Below are 20,280 nucleotides of genomic sequence, written 5' to 3' on the forward strand. Positions count from 1 at the left end.
TAAAAGCTTGTGAGCAACAGACTTTTACAAAATAAAATAAATTTAAAAAATTAAAAAACTGCGATAATGCGCGATAAAATATTTATCTGCGTTAAATAATTAACGAGTTAACACGATAATAACAAGTTAACTTGCCCAGCCCTCATCTGAATATCTGCTCATTTAAACATAAACTCCTTGTTCTCTGGAAAGTTTGATGATTTCACTCTGAGAGGAGCACTACCTCTATAATCCTCTATCATTTTTAGTCACAGAGACGGGTGAACCTGCGCCCGTCTTCCTCCAAAGCGTGGTTAGTTTCCGACAGTGAACTGGAAAACTGAGGTTTTCATCCATGGAGATCTGATTGTTTTTGCCTACAGTTTATCCAAATCCAGTGTGTCTAAATGTGTGTAGTGGTGGCGCTCCTGTTTGATTCATTCTTTAAACAGAAGTCAACACATGGGAAGCTTTCCAAGTCTGGCATCAGCTCATCCCATTCTTATCAGCAGCAGAGCAGTGTTTTGTTCCCAGTATCTACTGGTTTGAGCCGCTTTTCCTATTTATAGAAACGCCACGAAGCAAAGCTAGCAGGACACAATGAGCCAGAGTAGCCAAGTCAAAGAGAAATACACCAGGATGAATTAACCAGAGCATCCACTGATGTGAGGTTCCCAAGATTTGTGGAAAAAGCGAGTCTAAAAGGTATTCACCAGCTGGACATTTAATTAAATTAGATTAGATTCAACTTTATTGTCAAAGAGCAAGTACAGGTACAAGCCAATGAAATGCAGTTAGCATCCAACCAGAAGTGCAAAGGTGTGCTTTTATATATACAGAATTAATAATATGTACATAATATACACAGAATATATACAGACTAAATATATACACGATATATACTATGTAAATAAGTAACTGAAGATTAATTAATTAGATAATTAAATATAAATAGTGCATAGACAGTGCAAAACAGAGTGAAATGAGAAAGAACAGTGCTAAGAAAAATAAGAAAAGCTGAGACTTCACCCCCTTCTGTGGCCTCTAACATCAGCTTATTTCACTGATGTCGACACTAATCATTAAGCAAAAATGAATTTCTTCATGCTTCAACTCGGCATCTGTCAACAATCTTTAATCAGGTCACATGATTTCAGGGCCAGAACCCGACAGATGCCTCTTTCAGCCGTATTAAGATGAAGTAGAAGCAGGTGTTTTTAGTATTGACTGTTTTTTTTTGTTTTGCTCTCCACAGTCCACGAGCTCCAGGAGACCCAGAAAGAGATCTCCATGACGACCAGTGCCGGCACTCCTCCTCCGGCACCGGGGGTCGCCCCGCCTCCCGCCCCTCCCCCACAACCCCCGCCTCCCCCTCCTCCTCCCCCACCGCCTCCTCCTCCTCCACCTCCCCCCTCCAGATGCAACCCCCTCAGGTGAGGACAACACACCAGCCACTCAGTTAGAGTCAGGGCATAGAGCTCATCATCGCTCATCATCGCTCATCATAAGAAAATCAAACTTGATTGATCCATGTCGGAGCTATTTGTAAAGTTAGTTTTTGTTTTTTGGTTCTAGTTGTAAATTTAATTAGCTAATTATGAGTAACTTTATTTGATTAATATCAGGTCTTTATTTAGATCTTAGTTAGTTATTTGTTTAGGATATTTTGGTAATTGGCTCACACTGGGCACCTGGAGTACCAGCATGCACCTGGGTGGGCCAATGTTTTTTTACTTGTTGTAGTGGCCATTTGTCCATAAAAAAACAAATGAAGCTTAAACCAAAAAAAAATCAAAAGGCCACCAATGGTTTTTTTTACCAGGGAAAAGGAGAGAGCAGCACGTTTTCTTTGTTCTTTTGTTTGTTTTATTATTTTGAAATAAATCATCAGAAAACGCAAAAATTCCTCTTGGACATTCATCTTCTTTTGCCTGCGTTAAACCACATCCCCTATGGTGCATCAGTGGCCTTTTGATTTTGTTTGGTTTAAGTTTCATTTGTTTTTTTATGGACAAATGGCCAGTACAATCGATACGTTCCTGCCAGTGATGTCTGATCTAGCTGTTCTGTGCCTCAGCTCTCTGATCGCTATCATGAGGAAAGGCTCCAAAGGCTCCAAAGCTGTGAAGGTGGAGCAGTCGCCAGGTGAGGACCTATGTACGTTGTATAAAGTCAAAGTCAAATTTATTTGTATAGCACATTTCATGTACAAAACAATTCAAAGTGCTTCACATAAAATAAAAGCATTGCAGCATGAAGTGGAAGAAGCATTAAAAATACATAAAAGATAAAGAGAAACAAATAAAATATATTAAAATGAATTTAAAAACAAGCAACAGTCCAGATAAGTTCAAAGATTTCATGCATAGGGTATGTGTCACTATGTGTGTGGGCATCTCAGCCCATCCAGAACCTGAACCTTTGGCTGGGATCAGCTAAACTGTAATTATGAGCTTGGCTCGTCTCGTTCTGCAGCTGCTGAGGGAGTGGACGACGTGAAGGTGAAGGCTGTGAACGAGATGATGGAGCGGATCAAACATGGCGTCGTCCTGCGACCCGTCAAGAGTCAGGAAAGCAAGGTGACGACGGGCAGTCGCTCTTTATTAGTTCTAATGTTTACAGCAAGAGGTTTATCACTGAGCTAAACTGTTTGTCCAAAAGGATCCAAAAGGAACATTTAATGCGGTTTTATGTCAACACTCTCCAAAAATAAGTTAAAAAACAACAAATACAAGACGTTTTTGCTTGAAATAAGCAAAAAAAATCTGCCAATAGAACTAGTGAAAATCAGCTTGTCAAGATTTCTTGAAATAAGATGTGATATTTGGGACTTTTGAGTTAAAAGTGATCTTGAAATTAGCTCAAAAACCTCTTCAAATGAAAAAAAAGCTTGTTTCATGTGAAATATGACTCAAAACAAGATGTTTTCAAGACTTTTTCACTTAACAAGATATTCCAGATGTATTGTCTTCAAACAAGTCCCTATATCTGGCTGAAATGGTGCTTGTTAGGCAGTTGTGTCTTATATCAAGTGTAATGAGATACTCAATGAGACAAATATACTTGGTAAGATTTAGATTTTTTCCAGTGAAAGTGCTGAAATTTAACAAAAAATTTTCAGAAAGGACACAGAACACAGCTTCATTGTATTTAGAGTTTTGAATTGAATGCAGCAACACTCAGAACTGCTGTTGGAGCCATTGTGTTGCATCAGCTTCAGTTTTTAATGACACATTTAATGGTTTCTGAACTCCTGCATCGATGGTAGCTTCACACGTGAGAAGTCGGCCATATACCAGGAACTCTTAGCTGTTGTTTTATGTCTTCTTCTGGGGCTTTTTTTTTGTCTCTTTGCAGTAATTAAGTGTCTTTTTGTGGTCATTTTCTGCCTCTACATGTTCATCCTGTGTGTCTCTGTGGTTATTTTGTGTTTCTTTGTAGTTATTCTGTGGCTCTTCATGGTTGGTTTATCGAACTTGCATCTCTTTGTGTCAGTAACCTGTCTCTGTGTTGTCATTGTGTGTCTGGGGTCGTTGGGCTTCAGGAAAGCATCCATTTTATCTTACAGCAGATGAACTGTGTTAGCGTGTCAGTTGTTCTCAAGATATCACAAATCAATATTGATGCAAGGCTACAAAATGTAACTAAAACATTCACAGCAAGTCATTTTACTGAAATACATCAAGTTGTTTTGTCCATCAAGCTTTTAAAATGATCACAAAAAGAGTTGTTTGAGCCTATATTACCAGTAGTCAGAGGTTAAATGTCAGAAGTCTCTCAGAGATTAAAATGATACTAAAAGGATCAGAAGAATCAATCGTCTCTTTGAGGCAGAATCAGGTCAGGAGAAACAATATTTCTGCTTCATCATGGCTCTCCTCCTCCTGTGAAGACCAGGATGTCTGGTAATTCTTCTGGTGATCCATATGTCATGCAGTCTGAATGCACTCTGCCTGATTGCTCTCTTTTCTTTCCACCTTTCTCCTTTGTGCTGCTGCAGAGAGTCGCAGTAAAAGTGAGTATATTGATGTCTGCGTCAATTTGAAAAGAAAGAGCTTTCCCTCCCTCTGACCCCACTAAACCAGCGCACTGCAGAAACCAAAGCTAATCAGTTAAACAAGTCTCCTGAAGGTCCGTTTCAGCCAGCACCATCAGCTGGATTCTGTGTGTCAGCTAAGTTTGAGGCTGTGTTCCAAACCGCATACTTCTCCCACTACTCATACTAACTGTTTGAGTTAGTATGCCAGTTTGAGTAAGTGAGAAGTTCCCGGATGCATACTAGATTCTCTGAAATGTTGGGTATACATCATGAGGTTACTACTCATACTCAAACTACCCAAGATGCAACGTAACGTGACGTCGCCGATCGTCATTTCCTGTCAAAACGGCAGTTTCAAGCTAGCTACAACGAGGTTAGGTTCACTTCCTGTTTTCAAAACAAAAGCACCAATTGTATGGTAATAGCTTTCCCTATGATAAAAGGCAACGGGTATTTTATTTTGTGAAAATAACAGGAAGTGCGTTGCTCACTGCGGCTAGCTTTAGTAGCGCCGCATTCGTGGGAACAAAATTGTAAACAGCCGGTATTTTGGCAGGTTTTCAACACGTTGGGGATCTAAACGACTACTTTCTCACCTGAAAATGTTTTTAATGTTGCTAAAGTTTACAGAGTTTAGAGCTTAAGCGAAATCAGCTTCAGGCCGGCTGATTTCGGCTCGGGCAGGAGCGAAATGCATTGTGGGTAAACGCTCTGCATACTGTCTGATCGATGAGTATGCAGTATGCGGTTTCGAACACAGCCCTCATTCCTCAGCTGTGGAAACGAGTCATTAGGCTGTAAAGTAGCAGTAAAGCCAAAGGCAGGCAGAGTTGGTGTTTTCCAGAAATCCTGCTCTAAAGAAAGTTGTAGCCACATTAGAACGTCCTACCAAATCACGAGGCTTAATCGTTGTGTCTTGTGTTTCCAGCAGCCTCCACCCTGTGAGGAGAAACCGCAGGAGAGCGCCATGGAGGAACTGAAAGGCATTCTGGTAAAAATGGGTTTTTAGCTGCTTTTCTGTTGTTGTGAGTTTTGTAAATGTAAATATATTTTATTTATACAGCCCTTTACAGACAATCCTTACAGTGTACCAAAGTGCTTTACAGCAGGCAATAAATGAAAAGAAGAATAAGTAAAAACAAACAGCATTCGTATGATCCATCGTTTGATACCTGGCGCTGTTGTTTTCTTCCAGAAGAGTGCAATCAGTCTTTTAGCTCGCAGTCGACACATGTCAATCAGTAACTGCTCACACTTGGTAAACAAAGTCTTTTTAGGGATACAGACCGAGTATAAAAAAAACCTGGATCCAGAGGAATGTCCTTCGAGACAAGATGTTCTATAGTTTGCTTAATTGTTTTCCAAAATGTTTTAATTTTCCTGCATTCCCAGATGCAGTGAAATAAAGTCCCTTTTTCTTCTGAACATTTTGTGTCTGGAATATTAGGATAATACCTATTTACAGTGACTGGTGTCATATAGATTCGCATTAACCATTTGTACTGTAATAACCTTAAGCGTGAGTTAGTTTGTTTGTGAGCCTTTGTACAGACTGACTGAGGAAGGAGAGGAATGGCCTCTCGTGACAGATTTACCCCGAGGTCTTTGTTAGAAGCTTTTCTGACACAGAGTTCCACAGTCGCCTCGCAGAAAAAAATCTGATTGACTTGATTAATTATGACACTATAAATCGATGATCAGTGTTGCCAGGAAGCTCCGTCATTCACATATCATTGGTGATATATCCGTCAGATTGTGTGATTCATGGACCCTTTCGGTGACATTTGCATTCTCCAGGAGACGGTGAAGAGGAGCCCGAGCCGAGGCTCTCAGGAGTCGTCGGGGCCGTCGCTGCCAGGAAAGAAGGACAGCGAGCTGGAGGTCATCCTCAGACGCCGACGCAACAAGGCCGGGGAGGCTGGCTCTGGAGGTGAACCCCCCTGAACAGCCTTCTGTGGTTAAATCATTCAGAACTAGGGCTAGGCAGCGATTAAATGTTTAATCTAATTAATCACATGATTTCCCTGATTAATCACGATTAATCGCATTTGTACGCAAAATCCAAAAATGAATCCAAAAGTAGTGTATAGCTTTTAGCATTTAGCTTTATTTTAAATGTGCTGCCATATGAATGAAAGTGCCATAACATTTGTTGTGCAAACACACTTTTAACATCAGCATCTTTCTGTAGTTTTTATGTAGAAGCCTCGCTCCACTGTCTGTTTCCTTGAATGACTTGCTGCTATCAGTTGTGTGTTTTGCCTTTAAGTGATATTTTAGACTGGAACTACTACGCTGAGAAGACAATTCAACTTGGCAGAGTTTACAGATGACTTTGGTTCTGTCGACTCCGCCGTCTGGAAGAACTTTAAAATGAAAATGGCCGAGTAAAAGTTCCGTACCCTTCTCCATGTTTGGTGGATCCGCCGATTACTTTCTTTTCCTGTTCCACAGCAGACAGCAGCAGACTTTTACAAAATAAAAGCCTGTGAGCAACAGACTTTTACAAAATAAAATAAATAATAAAACAGGGGTGGTCCGTGGCGTAGTGGGTTGAGCAATATATAAAATCTGCCTTAATGTGCAATAAATATTTTATTTTAAATAATTACCGAGTTAAAGTGATAATAATGAGTTAACTCCCCCAGCCCTATTAAAAACAAAAGTAAAGGAGCTGGAATTATGTGATATTTGACACTCAACTCTCAGAATAGTTGCAGGTTAGTTTTCCAAATAACCCTCCTGAGCTGTGGATGGAAGCGTCATTCAGCATCAACCATATTCATAGAGTTACAGCTTCATAAAGGTTCATAAAAGAGAAAACACCTCGGCTCAGTTGATCATTGTTTTCCAGTACGTGCTGACTGATGAATCATGTGATCACAGGCGTATTTATCTCAACAACAGCCTCATTACATCAAATGCTAAAAATAACTTTTCACTTGTGTGTTTCAAAGACAGCTTGTGTGTCAGAAAGTCAACTTGTAGTTGTAGTAATGTAGACGTTAAATAAAAAAAACAAGGTTCCAGATCATTAAACAGGCGGATGGAACAAAGAAAACATAAACTCTGTATCAGAGGAGCCACGGGGGCTCCTGCTCTTTATTCGTGTTGCTGCAGAGTCGGTCGATTTTCAGAACATGTGGCGTGAACACTGTAGAGGTCAGAGTTTTCGACTCCAACTGAGGCTGCAGTCAAAACAATTTCCTGCTTTCGGCTGAACCCATCTGAGCCGCTCTGACTGCTTATGTCCAGCAGAGGGCGCACCGCACCGCTCATCCAGCACCGCAGAATGAGGTCAGGCTGCTGCAGCTGAGGATTTATCTGCTCTTCTGATTGATTACCCTCCTCTGGCAGAATGAACAAACACTTTAGCTGTGCAGAGTATCTGAACTAGATTCATGTTTAAGCAGAAAAAAAAGAAATCTGAACATGGATGCATGGAAGATGAGCTTTGAAGTCAGTCAGAGACAATAAACATGCAGAAAATGAAAGTATGTGGTAAAAACAGTGATTTTTCATGCAGTGTTCAATTTTTAGATTTTCAATATGTGTTATTTCAAAACATAAATTAAAATGTTTATTTCATCACATTTCGTTTTGTACGTTTCGCCCAAATTTACCAAAATTAATTCCCCTATTTAAATCTTCAAATGCCGTTTTCTCAAAATCAGTTTTTTGTGTTTTTCCAGTATCAATATCTCAGACTATGGAGCACCTACTAACATCAAACTTTCCAATTATACACTTAGCAGTATTCTGAAGATGTTTACAGAAGGATTTGTTGATAAATCATTCCTGGCCTGATTTATGTGACATTATAATCAAAAAAATATGGCGAAAATTGATGTTTTTTAGGCTACGGGCAGTATATTTTGATTTCCTAGGAAATGAAAGCAGATATCCTGAAATCCCCCTGTAATTTTCTTTTAATTTTGTGTGTAAACAAAATGAAAAAAGAATTTTGCACCTGGCTTTATCATATGTTCAGATGTAGCTTCTGGAAATATATGCAAATGTGCGCATATTTAATGAGATAATGCCTCATTTGCATAATTAAACATACAAATTTCTAAAACTTGTAATACATTTTTTTTTTCATACCTGTATAAGTAATCAACTGAGGAAGTTTCATGGTGATATCTATTATTTTAAAATATTACCCTATTTGCCTTAAGATAAAAATAAATGAATCCGGATTTTTTTCTTCGATCTCCAGATGAGCGTGAGGGTCAGATGAGCCACGTCTCATCCTCTGACAGCCTGAATGGAAGGCGAACCAGCAGCGACTCGGGGAAGGATCCAGACGGCCCCTGGGGGCTGAGTGCTCCCGCCGCTTCGTCGGGGCCCCGAGTCAGCCCGGAGAGGCGGGGGTCGGGCCCGGGGCCGGTGGTGGCCCGGAGGAAGAGCTCCGACACGGGCAGGGAGAGGCGGTCCTGCAGCTCTCTGTCAGGGAAGGAAACACCGGAGTCTCCCATCAACGGCTGCATCAACAGGTGAGGCGTCCCCACATAAACATCCAGCTCTGAAGTTGGCATCTGATTTGCGAATTAAATGGATGGGCATAAAGGGCCATTTCACTGCATTTTGATCGCCCTAAACTAGGTCCTGTATGGAAGCTACAATAGTTACACTGCTCAAATCTGGATAGAATTATTCTAAAGAGGCTATAGATTCATTAAAACCTTGTTTGGGATTTATGAAACCTTTTTCTGATTTGTGAAAGTGCAGAACAGGGCCGTTTTACTGCTTTTTTTTGTATTCTCATCACCCTAAACTAGAACCTGTATGGAAACTACAATAGTTAGACTGCTCAAATCTGGATAGAATTATTCTAAAGAGGCTATAGAGTCTTTAAAACACATTTCATGATTTGTGAAAACTTTATTTGGTCATTTGGCCACCGACAGAGAGATGGTGTTGATTTTAGGGGTCGTAGAGCCGGATTCCTCTGCATTCAGTCAGTGCCGGATGCCGCCTCACATGTTCTTCCTCATTTCTGATCCACAGTGCGGGGGAGGAGGATCAGATCAAGTCAAACGGAGTCGACCATGCAAAGCCCAGCGAGGACGCGGCCGTCTGTGCCGACCCGCTCAACGGAAGCGTTGACGCCGAGTGCTGAGCGGGATCCCGGGCTTTGGTCCTGCTGTCTGATCCGTGCATCTATTGATGTGAGACGGATCAGATCACATGATTTAGGGAGTGATAACACATTTGCCTTTTATGCTTATTGGATCAAAACCAGAAAGTTTTTATGTTTCTCAGATTCACACTAATCATGTAAAAAAATCCACCACAGTACAGCCTGCAACCAAAGCAGACAGGTTACAGAGTAAATGTCGCTAATTTACCGGTCTGAGATGTTTCTGAGGCTCACAAGAGCTCACGGTGAATTCAGAGTTTAAATGTTCTGATGTGGAGCTCGAGACAAATAGTTCAGAAGCTGCTGCAGAAACCCACCTGACAAACAGAAGCATCCGTATTTAACCCATCAACTATGATTCTTACAGCCGCTGGAGGATGAAAACGTTAGTCATTAATATCTAAATACGCTCCTTTTTAAGGGATTTCTCTGCTTTTTAGTTTTCATTTCAACTCGTGTGCCTCACGTTGAACTTTAAGGCAATAAGTCAAATCTGTGACGGTTCTTCTGAAGGAAACATTTTAAATAATCCGTCCGATATAAAGCGAAATTGCAGGTTAAAGTGAATACAACACACAAGCTCACTGATCCAGTGTTATAAACTAAAACTAAACTCAATGCGTTTGCCTCGATCCAGGACAATAAAAAACAAGTGAAATACAGAGCAAACAAATCAGCAAAGAGGTTTAATATTTCCTAAAGATGAGTTGATTATCCTGAAACTAAAAGACAAAAGCAATGTTTTTATTTGAAAAAGATCAAATCTAATGTGTGTTTCCACCCATTAAAAACATTAGAATAAACTAAAGAGCTATAAAGCTTTATATATACGGCCTGTTGGTTATCTGAAACCCTTAAAAATGATAGATATATTTTTTAAACAGAAAACATTTGATCATCTGTGTCTTCACAATAGTAATTAAAGCTGTTTGTCCCTTGAAAGAAATAAGAATCCTAAATGAAAAGGGAAAACAGAGCAGGTTGTATTTATTGATCTGAATCACACAGTTCAGTAACACTCAAACATCCTAAGTGAACCCTAAATGTCTCCCTCTATAATAGAAATGTTTTTTACACTGAACAGAGTATGAAATCCTCCCTTAAGGCTGTATTTTAGAAAATATCTGGATGAACTATGTGTCTGTTATTATCTATCTTAGGCACATTTCCACCAGTTAGGTCAAACCAAACCAACATGTTTTTACTGCTGAGTCACCATCTATTTGAACTGTTGTTTTCTCCTCTTTAGGTTAAACGCCGCCCTGTTTTACTAATGCAGGCCTCTGAACGTTGAGATTAATGCTGCACAAACTGCTCATATTCTCCTTAAAGTTAACTCGTAGCCGTGAGCAGTTTTCTTGTCTGCCGGTTATCTCTCAGATCAGGTTTTAAAACCTCCAGTGATAAATTCTCTCTTATGAATCCGGTGTTTTGATGAGAAAACATCAGAGAAACGGGGAGCGATGCTTTTGCAGTGTGGGCCTTTCTCCAGCGGCTGACTCTCGCTTCATGGTGTCATCAGGTGTGTTTGTGAAGGTTTCTGAAGGCGAACCTGTGGATCCAGGAGGGCAGATTGAATTAACTGAACCTCACTTTTCTTCTGACAGTTTGACTTGTTTTCTTTTTTCTGTTTGACGCACAAAGCCTTCGCTCGGTGTCACTTTTCTGTTTTAGTATCTTAACTTCTTCTGCTTCTCCACATCCTCTTCTTCAGTCCCAGTGACGGTTGCACAGTTGATCCATATTTACTGTAACTGTGCTGCAGCTGCATCCTCAGTGGCAGCAATGAAATTTATTTACTATGTTTGCAAAGGGATTAAAAAGCAGTTAACTGAGAAGCTAACTGAGATATGGGCTGTGTTCCAAACCGCATACTTCTCCTACTACTCATACTAACTTTTTATTAGTATGCGAGTTTGAGTAAGCGAGAAGTTCCCGGATGCATACTAAATTCTCCGAAATGTTGGGTATGCATCATGAGGTTACTACTCATACTCAAACTACCCAAGATGCAACGTAACGTGATGTCGCCGATCGTCATTTCCTGTCAAAACGGCAGTTTCAAGCTAGCTACAACGAGGGTAGGTTCACTTCCTGTTTTCAAAACAAAAGCACCAATTGTATGGTAATGGCTTTCCCTATGATAAAAGGCAACGGGTATTTTATTTTGTGAAAATAACCAGAAGTGCGTTGCTCACTGCAGCTAGCTTTCAAATCAAATCAAATTGATTTGTAGCACATTTCATGTACAAAACAATTCAAAGTGCTTTACATGAAATAAAAGCATTGCAGCAGGGAGTGTAAGAAGCATTAAATTAAAAATACATAAAAGAATATAAAGAGAAACAAATAAAATAATTTAAATTAATTTAAAAACAAGTAACAGTCCAGATAAATTAAAAGATATCGTGCAGATTTCATCCATAGACACATGAGAAAAGAAATGTTTTTAACCTGGATTTAAAAATGTCTCCATTTGGTGAAAGTTTTATCTCCACTGGCAGTTTGTTCCACTTGTTTGCAGCATAACAGCTAAATGCTGCTTCTCTGTGTTTAGTCGCTTTAGTAGTGCCGAATTCGTGGGAACAAAATTGTAAACAGCCGGTATTTTGTCAGGTTTTCAACACGTTGGGGATCTAAACGACTACTTTCTCACCTGAAAATGTTTCAAATGTTGCTAAAGTTTACAGAGTTTAGAGCTTAAGAGAAATCAGCTTCAGGCCGGCTGATTTCGGCTCGGGCAGGAGCGAAATGCATTGTGGGTAAACGCTCTGCATACTGTCTGATCGATGAGTATGCCGTATGTAGTATGCAGTATGCAGTTTCGATCACAGCCATGATTAACGTATTGAAACATGGTTAACCTGCAGCCACAGGGGGTGCACATACTTTTTATTGGTTTTATTTTTAAATAGCTGGTGTGATCTGAGCAAGGAGAATATGCTAATGCACTAAGAGCATGCTGAAATGGTCTCCAACTATAGCCAAGTGGGGCCCCTAAAGGAGAGCTCACGGGATCATTTAGTGTCAATAAAAGCTGTAGCTTTCAGAAAGTGTCAGATAACTTTTTAAAGCATTTCTGTAAGGATGCCTTCAGTTGAACGATAGTGGAGTTTTCGCGGCCCTCTGTTGTATAAATCATGAATTTGCTCTGTTAAAATGAAACTTAAAATGAGTCCAAATGGAGGGAGTCGTGTGAAAACATCTGGGGAACTGCTTCTGCAGCGCGGCGACTATCAGCGTGTATAAGGGCTTCTGAGGTGGGGAACACGGAATCAGAACACGGCCAATTTTTCAGGTTTTTGAAGAACGTGCCGGTTGTAGCACATCCAAAGGTTCTCAGGGTCCACGGAACAAACCTTCAGCGCGTCAGGGGGCCTCGGTGAGCGAACAGAAAGCCTCTCTTTCAGTGGAGTGGAAGTGCTTTGGAGAAATGAGGTGCTTTGTGTATTTACTACCTCTCCACAGACACCTGCCTCTGCACCTAAACGTTCTGAGTACGGTTTTGTGGCGTGAAATCTCATGAGATATTGTCATAGTCCCTCCACCAGAGTTAAGATGTCTTCCTGCACTGAATCAGCACTGAGCCCAGAGACCTGTATGCACTCGCGCCATCATTGTTTCTCACCGTCACGACTCACCGTGCATTCCTCGGCTTTCTTTTGTAGGACCTCCTGTCCACAGTATATATATATATGTATACATATATACATATATATATATATATATATATATATATATATATATATATATATATATATACAGTAGCTTTTCTGACATGTGATGCAACATTGAAAACAGCAACATTGAAGAGTATGCAATTCCATGAGGCACATTTGTATGATGCTTTCACACCTTGTAGTTCCTTCTCAAAAACACAGACTCACGTTTAAAAGTGCATTTTCTTCCGTCCTTTAGGTGTATTTAACTCTCATTGCAAAGGACAAAACAGTCGCGTTGCACATAGAAAGCTGCCACAGGCCTGAATATTATGCATATCGAGGCCTTGCACAAACCTCCAGAACAGCAGAACAGCTCTGCAGTCGGGTGAGGTTTGGGTCCTCTTATTAATTGCAAAATCTGTCAACCAAGTGGCTACTTTAAAGGATTTCCTATGTCTGACTGAGTAGTTATTGTGTGTTTTTTGGATATAAATGGAGTGTTAAAGGTTTTCTAAAAATATGGATTTTCATTTTAGCAACACTTGAAATAAACTGCAATTATAAAAAGTGAAACAAGTTGTGTTTGTCTTTCTTTTTTGTTTTTATAGTGATGAACTGGCATCTGTCCAGGCTGCACAATACCTTTCACCCTATGACAGCTTGGATTGGCTCCAGCCCTGAAGATGGTGAAGGAAATGGATGGATTATACATGTCCCACAGATAAAATGTGGTTTAAAGCTGCATTATTGGATTTTTGCACGATGCAAACTGTAAAAGCAGAGTTTCCACCTTTCACATTGATATTTACCAACGATAAATATTTTACTTTCACACAAGATATCCATTCTGTCTGTTGTTTGCTGCTGGGCCACAAACCATTTTTAGCTTTTCACACATTTTAAGGCAAAAGGGGGTTCAACGTTTTACTGCCAAGGTGTAACTAATAAAGTGGCCGATGAGTGTATACATATATAGGCTATTTATATATACATATTGTCTCAACTAAAGAACTGAATTGCTTGTGATAATTGCATGAACTGTATATTTTAAGTTGACAAGAATCCATGTGTTTACACATTTAATGCATTAAAAAGCAGTGAAACCTGAAACATTATTTGTTATAGTACATCAGTAAGGATGTGTAAATGTAAATGTAAATGTGAATGTACTTTATTTGTACAGCCCTTTACAGACAATCCTTTCGGTGTACCAAAGTACTTTAGAGAGGCTAATAAATAAACAGAATAAGTAAAAACAAATAACAAATAAAAACAATAAAAGAACAGTGAAAGCAATAAAATACAACAAAATCAAATAAGAAAAAATAAGATAAAAGTGTCATCATACTGCTGGGTGTTAATAGACGTCCTAAATAAGTAGGTTTTTAGCCTAGATTTGAAGAGGCCCAGGTCAGAAATAAGACGCAACTCGACGGGGAGCTTATTCCAGAGATGCGTGTCCACCCCGAGACACAAGGGGGCGGTAAGGCGCTCCGTGCACTGCGCAGATTTCAAAGATGGCGTCGCAGTACTACCAAGAGATGCAAGAGAGCTTTAAAAATAACAACAAAAGTCGTGAATTCCCTGCTCATACAGCCAAAGTCCACTCGGTGGCGTGGAGTTGCGATGGCAGGAGACTCGCTTCTGGGTCTTTTGACAAAACAGCGAGCGTTTTTGTCCTGGAAAAGGACCGTTTGGTGAGTCGCGGTGCGGTAACCTGCTAGCATGCTAGCGTTAGCCTCTTTTCATTGAATGAATGGTGTGGTTTGGTCCTGCTAACGTTGACAAGCTAACTTTAAAGAAAAAAGTGATTTTTTTTTTTGGTGGCTTTAATGGTTTACCATCTATATTTAAGCTTTATGACACCATGAACACTCCAGCTTCTACAAATACAACCGTGTAGATATTTGGTTACTTTGAATACAGGATGTAAATAACGTATACTGAATTATATTCAGACATATCTAAATATTCTTTATTTTTTTTAGTCCCTGAGGAAGGCTAGTGGGCTGACTTTTGCAAGTCACTTTGAATACACTAAATACTAATATACTAGCTAAGTATTTAACTTTAAATGCCCCAGTCCCGCTGGTTAATAACACATAAAAGTAGTAAGTAGCCCATAAAAAATGCTACTTATTGTAGTAATCAGTTCTACAGCTGCTTCTTTTATACACTGTAATCAGTCAAATTAAGTTTTTATTTTATTTGAATACATATATGAAGTAAACAAGTCTTGAAAACGATTGAATATTTTGTCAGTTTATTAGCAGCACAATAGACTAAAGAGGCTGTACCCTTGTTTAGATCTATAGCTTAAACCATTGTTTTATTCACTTCCTGTATTTTTATTCTTAATTGTCCATTTTCTTTCTTTTTATTTTTTGCCAGTTATACATATGACTGATCTGCTAGAAGGATTGTATAACTCTGTTAAATTTGTTATAGTTAGATAAAGTAAAATGTAGTGCAACACTTCTTAGACTGCTGAGAAGTGACTACATCATAATCTTGTGTTTTTCTTTGCAAATACACTTTCTAAGGTTTTTTTTTTTTTTTTTAATAGCACAGACCCCATTCAAAAATCCTTACAGAACATCTTAGAGCCAAGCCCAGTTCCTCTCCTTTGCCCTGCCTCTGTTTTCTAGAGATTATTATTTTGAGATCGATGATTAGTGGTCGTCTAGCTTGAGCGAGTGGGGCCATCTGGACAGCTAGATGACTACTACACCTTCATAGTTCTTACAAAGAACTTTGGTCTTTCAGCATCTACAGAGCAGAAAATTGTGAAAACATTCAGGGAGTCTGGGGAAACCTCAGCGTGGAAAGGCCGAGGACAGAAAGCCCTGCTGGATGAGCTCAGAGCCCTGAGAAACAGTCATCACGCCACCATGATCCATACGGCCACATTGGCTCAGGAGGAGCTGGGAGAACCATTTCCACTCAACACGGTCCACAGCCGCATCCAGAAATAGCCGCATTGGAACCTTCTACAGTTCCTAGAACCTTTTCAGGAACAGGGCCGTTTTCTCTCATTCGGACATACAGGAACTCGGGACCAAGGCCCTCAGCTCCTGGAACCATTTCAGCTCCTTCTCCTCTGCTGGGTCTGTTCTGGTTTCCATAGGAACACATCTGACGGAGGTGTTTGGTGGTTGGTAGCTCCGGCCCTTGTCATGTTGTCAGGCTGAAATGTTTCCTCATACGACACGGACACAACCTGCGCGTGTTTAATAAGTTAAACTTACACGTTGTCTCCTTTGTCTGCTTCATGAAACCAAGAAGTATGGCCTGCGCTCCATCCTGCGTCTCCTGACTCTCTGTGAGCTCTTCCAGCCTCCATGTTAGACGCCCGATGTGATCGTCCATGATTAATATCACCATCATGCAGACCATGAACACGGTGGCCTCCCCGCTCTCCATGTTAGCTTCTTGGTGTTTTTTATTTATTTTTTCTTCTCTCCTTACTTTTGTTTTGTTGTTGAATGTGGCGCTAAAGTAACACGTTGCTGTGGCATCAGTCCCTATCAGGTCCGACTCATGAAGGAATGCAGACTGAAACAGTTCCTGGAGAAGAGCAGATATTAGAACGACATTCAAGGAGAACCATTCTTAGAACTGTGTTCTTAGAAACATTAAACGTTTTTTAATGTTTCTCTGCTGTTTGTTTTGCTCGTTATAACTAACCACGGTTTCGGTTTCTTGGCTGATTACACATGACTTTCCTTCTGTCCCCAGGTGAAGGAGAACAACTACAGAGGCCACAGCGACAGTGTGGATCAGCTCTGCTGGCATCCCACCAACCCAGACCTGTTCGTCACAGCGTCCGGAGACAAAACCATTCGCATATGGGACGTTCGCACCACCAAGTGCATCGCCACTGTCAACACCAAGGGTACGGTCATACGTATGGGTGCTGGAATCTGATCCAAGAGCATGTAAACATAAAATATATGTTTTTTAAATATGCAAACATGATCTGGAAGCTGACCTCCACGACCCAAGACTCAAACAGCTTGAACTACACCTGAAACAGCTCTGTATCACGCTGTTCCAATGAAAAACTGCTTTACTTAAATCTCAAACTGATTAACTTAAACTCCATAAAACTAGTAACAGACAACATTTCATTCCTCTTTGCCTGTGAAACGTAGGTATGCAGCGTATCTGTGGGGTCTTAAAAAGTCTAAAATCTAATCATTTGATTTTAAGGCAAGGCATCTTTATTTATATAGCGCATTTCATACTACAGGCAACTCAATGTGCTTTACATAAAGACAAGGCATTTAAAAGAACAGCATAAAGCAGCATAAAACAAGCAATTTAAAGATAAAAAATAATAGAATAAAAATTAAAACACAGTTAAAAGCAATCAAAAAAGAGGGGAAAAAGAAAAATATAAACTCAACCATAAGCACACCTAAAATTCTCTTGAAATCTCATAAAAATGTCTTAAATACGATTTTGAAAGGTCTTAAAAATGTATTGACTAGACTTTTATTTAAAACAATTTACCTCATGGTTGGAGCCGGTTGATGGAAATATTCATGAAGCACACTGCGCCTTGTGCAAGAAAAGTGAAACTTGGCTCATTGGGCATCATTTGGAGTCCCAAGCCAAATCGGAAAGGCATCAAGGGGTCTTAAAATGCCAGCAGCAAACAAAAAAGCTAATTTCATCAAGAGAGACCGTATCTCTAAAGTAAATGGCCCGTTCGTGCTGATGTTCGACGAATAAATTCATATATTTTGCAAGTAATTCCAAGCCTCCTTTTTGACAGTATGGATGTGAAATGGGTCTTAAATTGTATTAATTATGGTCTTTAAAAGGTCTGCAGAGACCCCTGGCGTGGCTGTGAAATCTGAGAGGCAGAGGAGAAGAACAGAATATACATTTGTGTATTTATTAGAGCTTCCAATCCCAGTAAAAACATTCTCCGTGTGGAAGCCACTTTAATAAAAGCCTTACATGTCGTTTCAGGTGAGAACATCAACATCTGCTGGAGCCCCGACGGTCAGACCATCGCTGTTGGCAACAAAGATGACGTGGTGACCTTCATCGATGCCAAGACGCATCGCTCGAAGGCGGAGGAGCAGTTCAAGTTCGAGGTGAACGAGATCTCCTGGAACAACGACAACGACATGTTCTTCCTCACAAACGGCAACGGCTGCATCAATATCCTGAGGTGGGAGCAAAGAAAGCAAAACGCTTTGTTTGTAGTTTCCTACATATTCATGAAAAGGATGTTAAACATTCTGTAACAGCAAACGTGTTCAGCACCACTGAGAAAAGTCAATATTCTTTTCATTTAGTTTCCAAAATTACAACTCTGAGTACTGTCAATAAGACAGAACAGTGAGAGACAGTCTGACAGGCTGAACGCCTCCTCCTTTCTCTCTGTGTACCTCAGCACACTCCATTAGATGCCTTTTAATAAATGTGTTTCCTTACACTATAAAATCCTCAGTTCTGCTCCGCCGTGTCCGCCTGAATAAAACGTTTTAGTATAATTCGGGGCTGGAGTGAACAATGTGTTTGTCCGCAGTTACCCGGAGCTGAAGCCCGTCCAGTCCATCAACGCTCACCCGTCCAACTGCATCTGCATCAAGTTCGACCCCACGGGGAAGTACTTCGCCACGGGAAGTGCCGACGCCCTGGTCAGCCTGTGGGACGTGGAGGAGCTGGTGTGCGTCCGCTGCTTCTCCAGGTCGGCCAGTGTTTCCGTTTTCATGCTTCAGCATCGGTGTAGCATCTTTTACAAAGATAACTTACTAAAGATAACTTACTAAAGATAAGTCTTGCTCCCGTCTCTGCAGGCTGGACTGGCCGGTGAGGACGCTGAGCTTCAGCCATGATGGAAAGATGTTGGCCTCGGCCTCTGAGGATCATTTCATAGACATCGCAGAGGTGGAAACAGGTCAGCATGTGCTGTAGGATCAGTTTGTTGAGCTCTCAGGGCCACTGTTCATTTCACTCAAAGTGCTGAATGCTTCTCATCCTGTGAGCTGAACAGTCTTGACACGAGAGCTTCTATTCTGGCCTCTAACGCCAATTTAACCGAATCAGAGAGGAAAGTTTATTGAATTTATTATCATTTTAGAAACTGAACTCGTTCTCCTCTTCTGTGTGTGTTGTAGGGGAGAAGCTGTGGGAGGTGCAGTGTGACTCTCCCACCTTTACAGTCGCCTGGCACCCGAAGAGGCCGCTGCTGGCCTACGCCTGCGACGACAAGGACGGAAAGTACGAAAACAACCGAGAGGCGGGCACAGTCAAACTGTTCGGCCTCCCCAACGACTCCTGAGCGGGATCGGCTGGTTTTCCTGGACAGCGAGTCGGCACAAGTGTTCACATACTCCCACAGCTGCAGTAACCGCCTGTCACCAGCAGGTGGTGCAGCGCTCCTTCCCTTCCTCTCAAACGCCTGACGTCATTCCCTGATTCTCTACACGGACTTCCCAGTGCTGTAAAATAATGATTTTTATGTAAAATTAAACGTTTTTTGATAATAAAAACTTATTTCTTATAAACGTTTTTATTTTATTTTTTATCTTGACCCCTGATTTCTACAGAAGATCGAACTCTTACCTGAGGAAAAGTCTTTGTAAGTTTGCTAAAGACTTTGAAGCAGAGCCGTAGAAGGACGTCTGATCTGGTAAACACTTGAGCATTTAATTATTTAATTCCTCTGGACCTTGAACCATCAGTGTGTGTTTGACAAATAAAGGAAGTTTAAGGGAGATCATCTAAAAATGTACAATAACCCATAAAACAGGCTTTTATCAGTTAAAGGAGGGATTTGTGAAATCATTTCTTTTTTTCTTTTTGAGCTGATGACAGAAAAGATGCCTGCAGAAAATTGGATTGAATATTGTTAGTTGTGTATGTAAAACTCTTTATTCTCCATTTATAGGGAGGTGAGTTTAGGTCAACATGAGGTAAATATCCTGCATTTCCATCTTTCCATCCCCTTGAAGTCTGTTCATAAATTTTTAGACCGTCAGTGACTGAGCCTAAAACAGACATCTTCCTCCTCCGCCTCGGCATACGTACACAGCATGAACCCAGAATTAGGGAGTTCAGTCTGGGCCAGTGGCAGCTGGTCGCTCCCCGTCCTGAGAACCAGGACCAGCAGGCTGCAGGATGTTTTCACCTCGCAGCTTCCTGTCATCCAGCTCCCTGCTGTTCCCCTTTAATTTATTTTGATTTGGTCCAACCCCACGGGGTAAAATGTGTCATCTGTGAAACTAAAGAGCCAACATCTACCCTGTGGAGGGAAGGCCTTCAGCTGAAATTCACCACAACTCAAATAGCTGTTTGTATTTATAGGCAAAACGTTGGCTGTTCCAGGGGCGACTTCAACCTAAAAAAACAATCTCACAGTCTCCTTCTATAACTTTGATTTTTGTGCCAAACTTTAACCAAACAATCAAGCCACATGCATGATTATTATTAAGAGG

General features: G+C 40.6%; 2 protein-coding genes across 8 annotated transcripts in view; both read left to right on the forward strand.

The window, feature by feature from the left end:
• The window catches only part of shtn3 (shootin 3), a 54,313-nt gene extending 43,199 nt beyond the window's left edge, over positions 1-11,114 (forward strand). For 3 of the 7 annotated variants that reach the window (XM_075481977.1, XM_075481981.1, XM_075481984.1), the window contains 8 exons: positions 1,235-1,412; positions 2,057-2,136; positions 2,455-2,558; positions 3,980-3,994; positions 4,947-5,009; positions 5,816-5,948; positions 8,238-8,514; positions 9,029-11,114. In XM_075481977.1, coding sequence (XP_075338092.1) covers positions 1,235-1,412; positions 2,057-2,136; positions 2,455-2,558; positions 3,980-3,994; positions 4,947-5,009; positions 5,816-5,948; positions 8,238-8,514; positions 9,029-9,140 — 962 coding nt within the window. In that variant the 3' untranslated portion in view covers positions 9,141-11,114. The remainder of the gene's footprint in view (positions 1-1,234; positions 1,413-2,056; positions 2,137-2,454; positions 2,559-3,979; positions 3,995-4,946; positions 5,010-5,815; positions 5,949-8,237; positions 8,515-9,028) is intronic. The other 4 variants (XM_075481979.1, XM_075481983.1, XM_075481978.1 and 1 more) reach the window with 3 other exon arrangements.
• Positions 11,115-14,329: 3,215 nt separating this feature from the next.
• Positions 14,330-19,350, forward strand: thoc3 (THO complex 3). Its single transcript, XM_075480766.1, has 6 exons — positions 14,330-14,520; positions 16,562-16,718; positions 17,804-18,008; positions 18,369-18,530; positions 18,640-18,740; positions 18,961-19,350. The coding sequence occupies exons 1-6, from the start codon at positions 14,341-14,343 to the stop codon at positions 19,122-19,124; spliced, it is 969 nt and encodes a 322-aa protein (XP_075336881.1). The 5' UTR covers positions 14,330-14,340; the 3' UTR covers positions 19,125-19,350.
• Positions 19,351-20,280: the final 930 nt, after the last annotated feature.

Source organism: Odontesthes bonariensis, chromosome 13 (assembly GCF_027942865.1).
Source record: "Odontesthes bonariensis isolate fOdoBon6 chromosome 13, fOdoBon6.hap1, whole genome shotgun sequence".
Lineage (NCBI taxonomy): Eukaryota > Metazoa > Chordata > Actinopteri > Atheriniformes > Atherinopsidae > Odontesthes > Odontesthes bonariensis.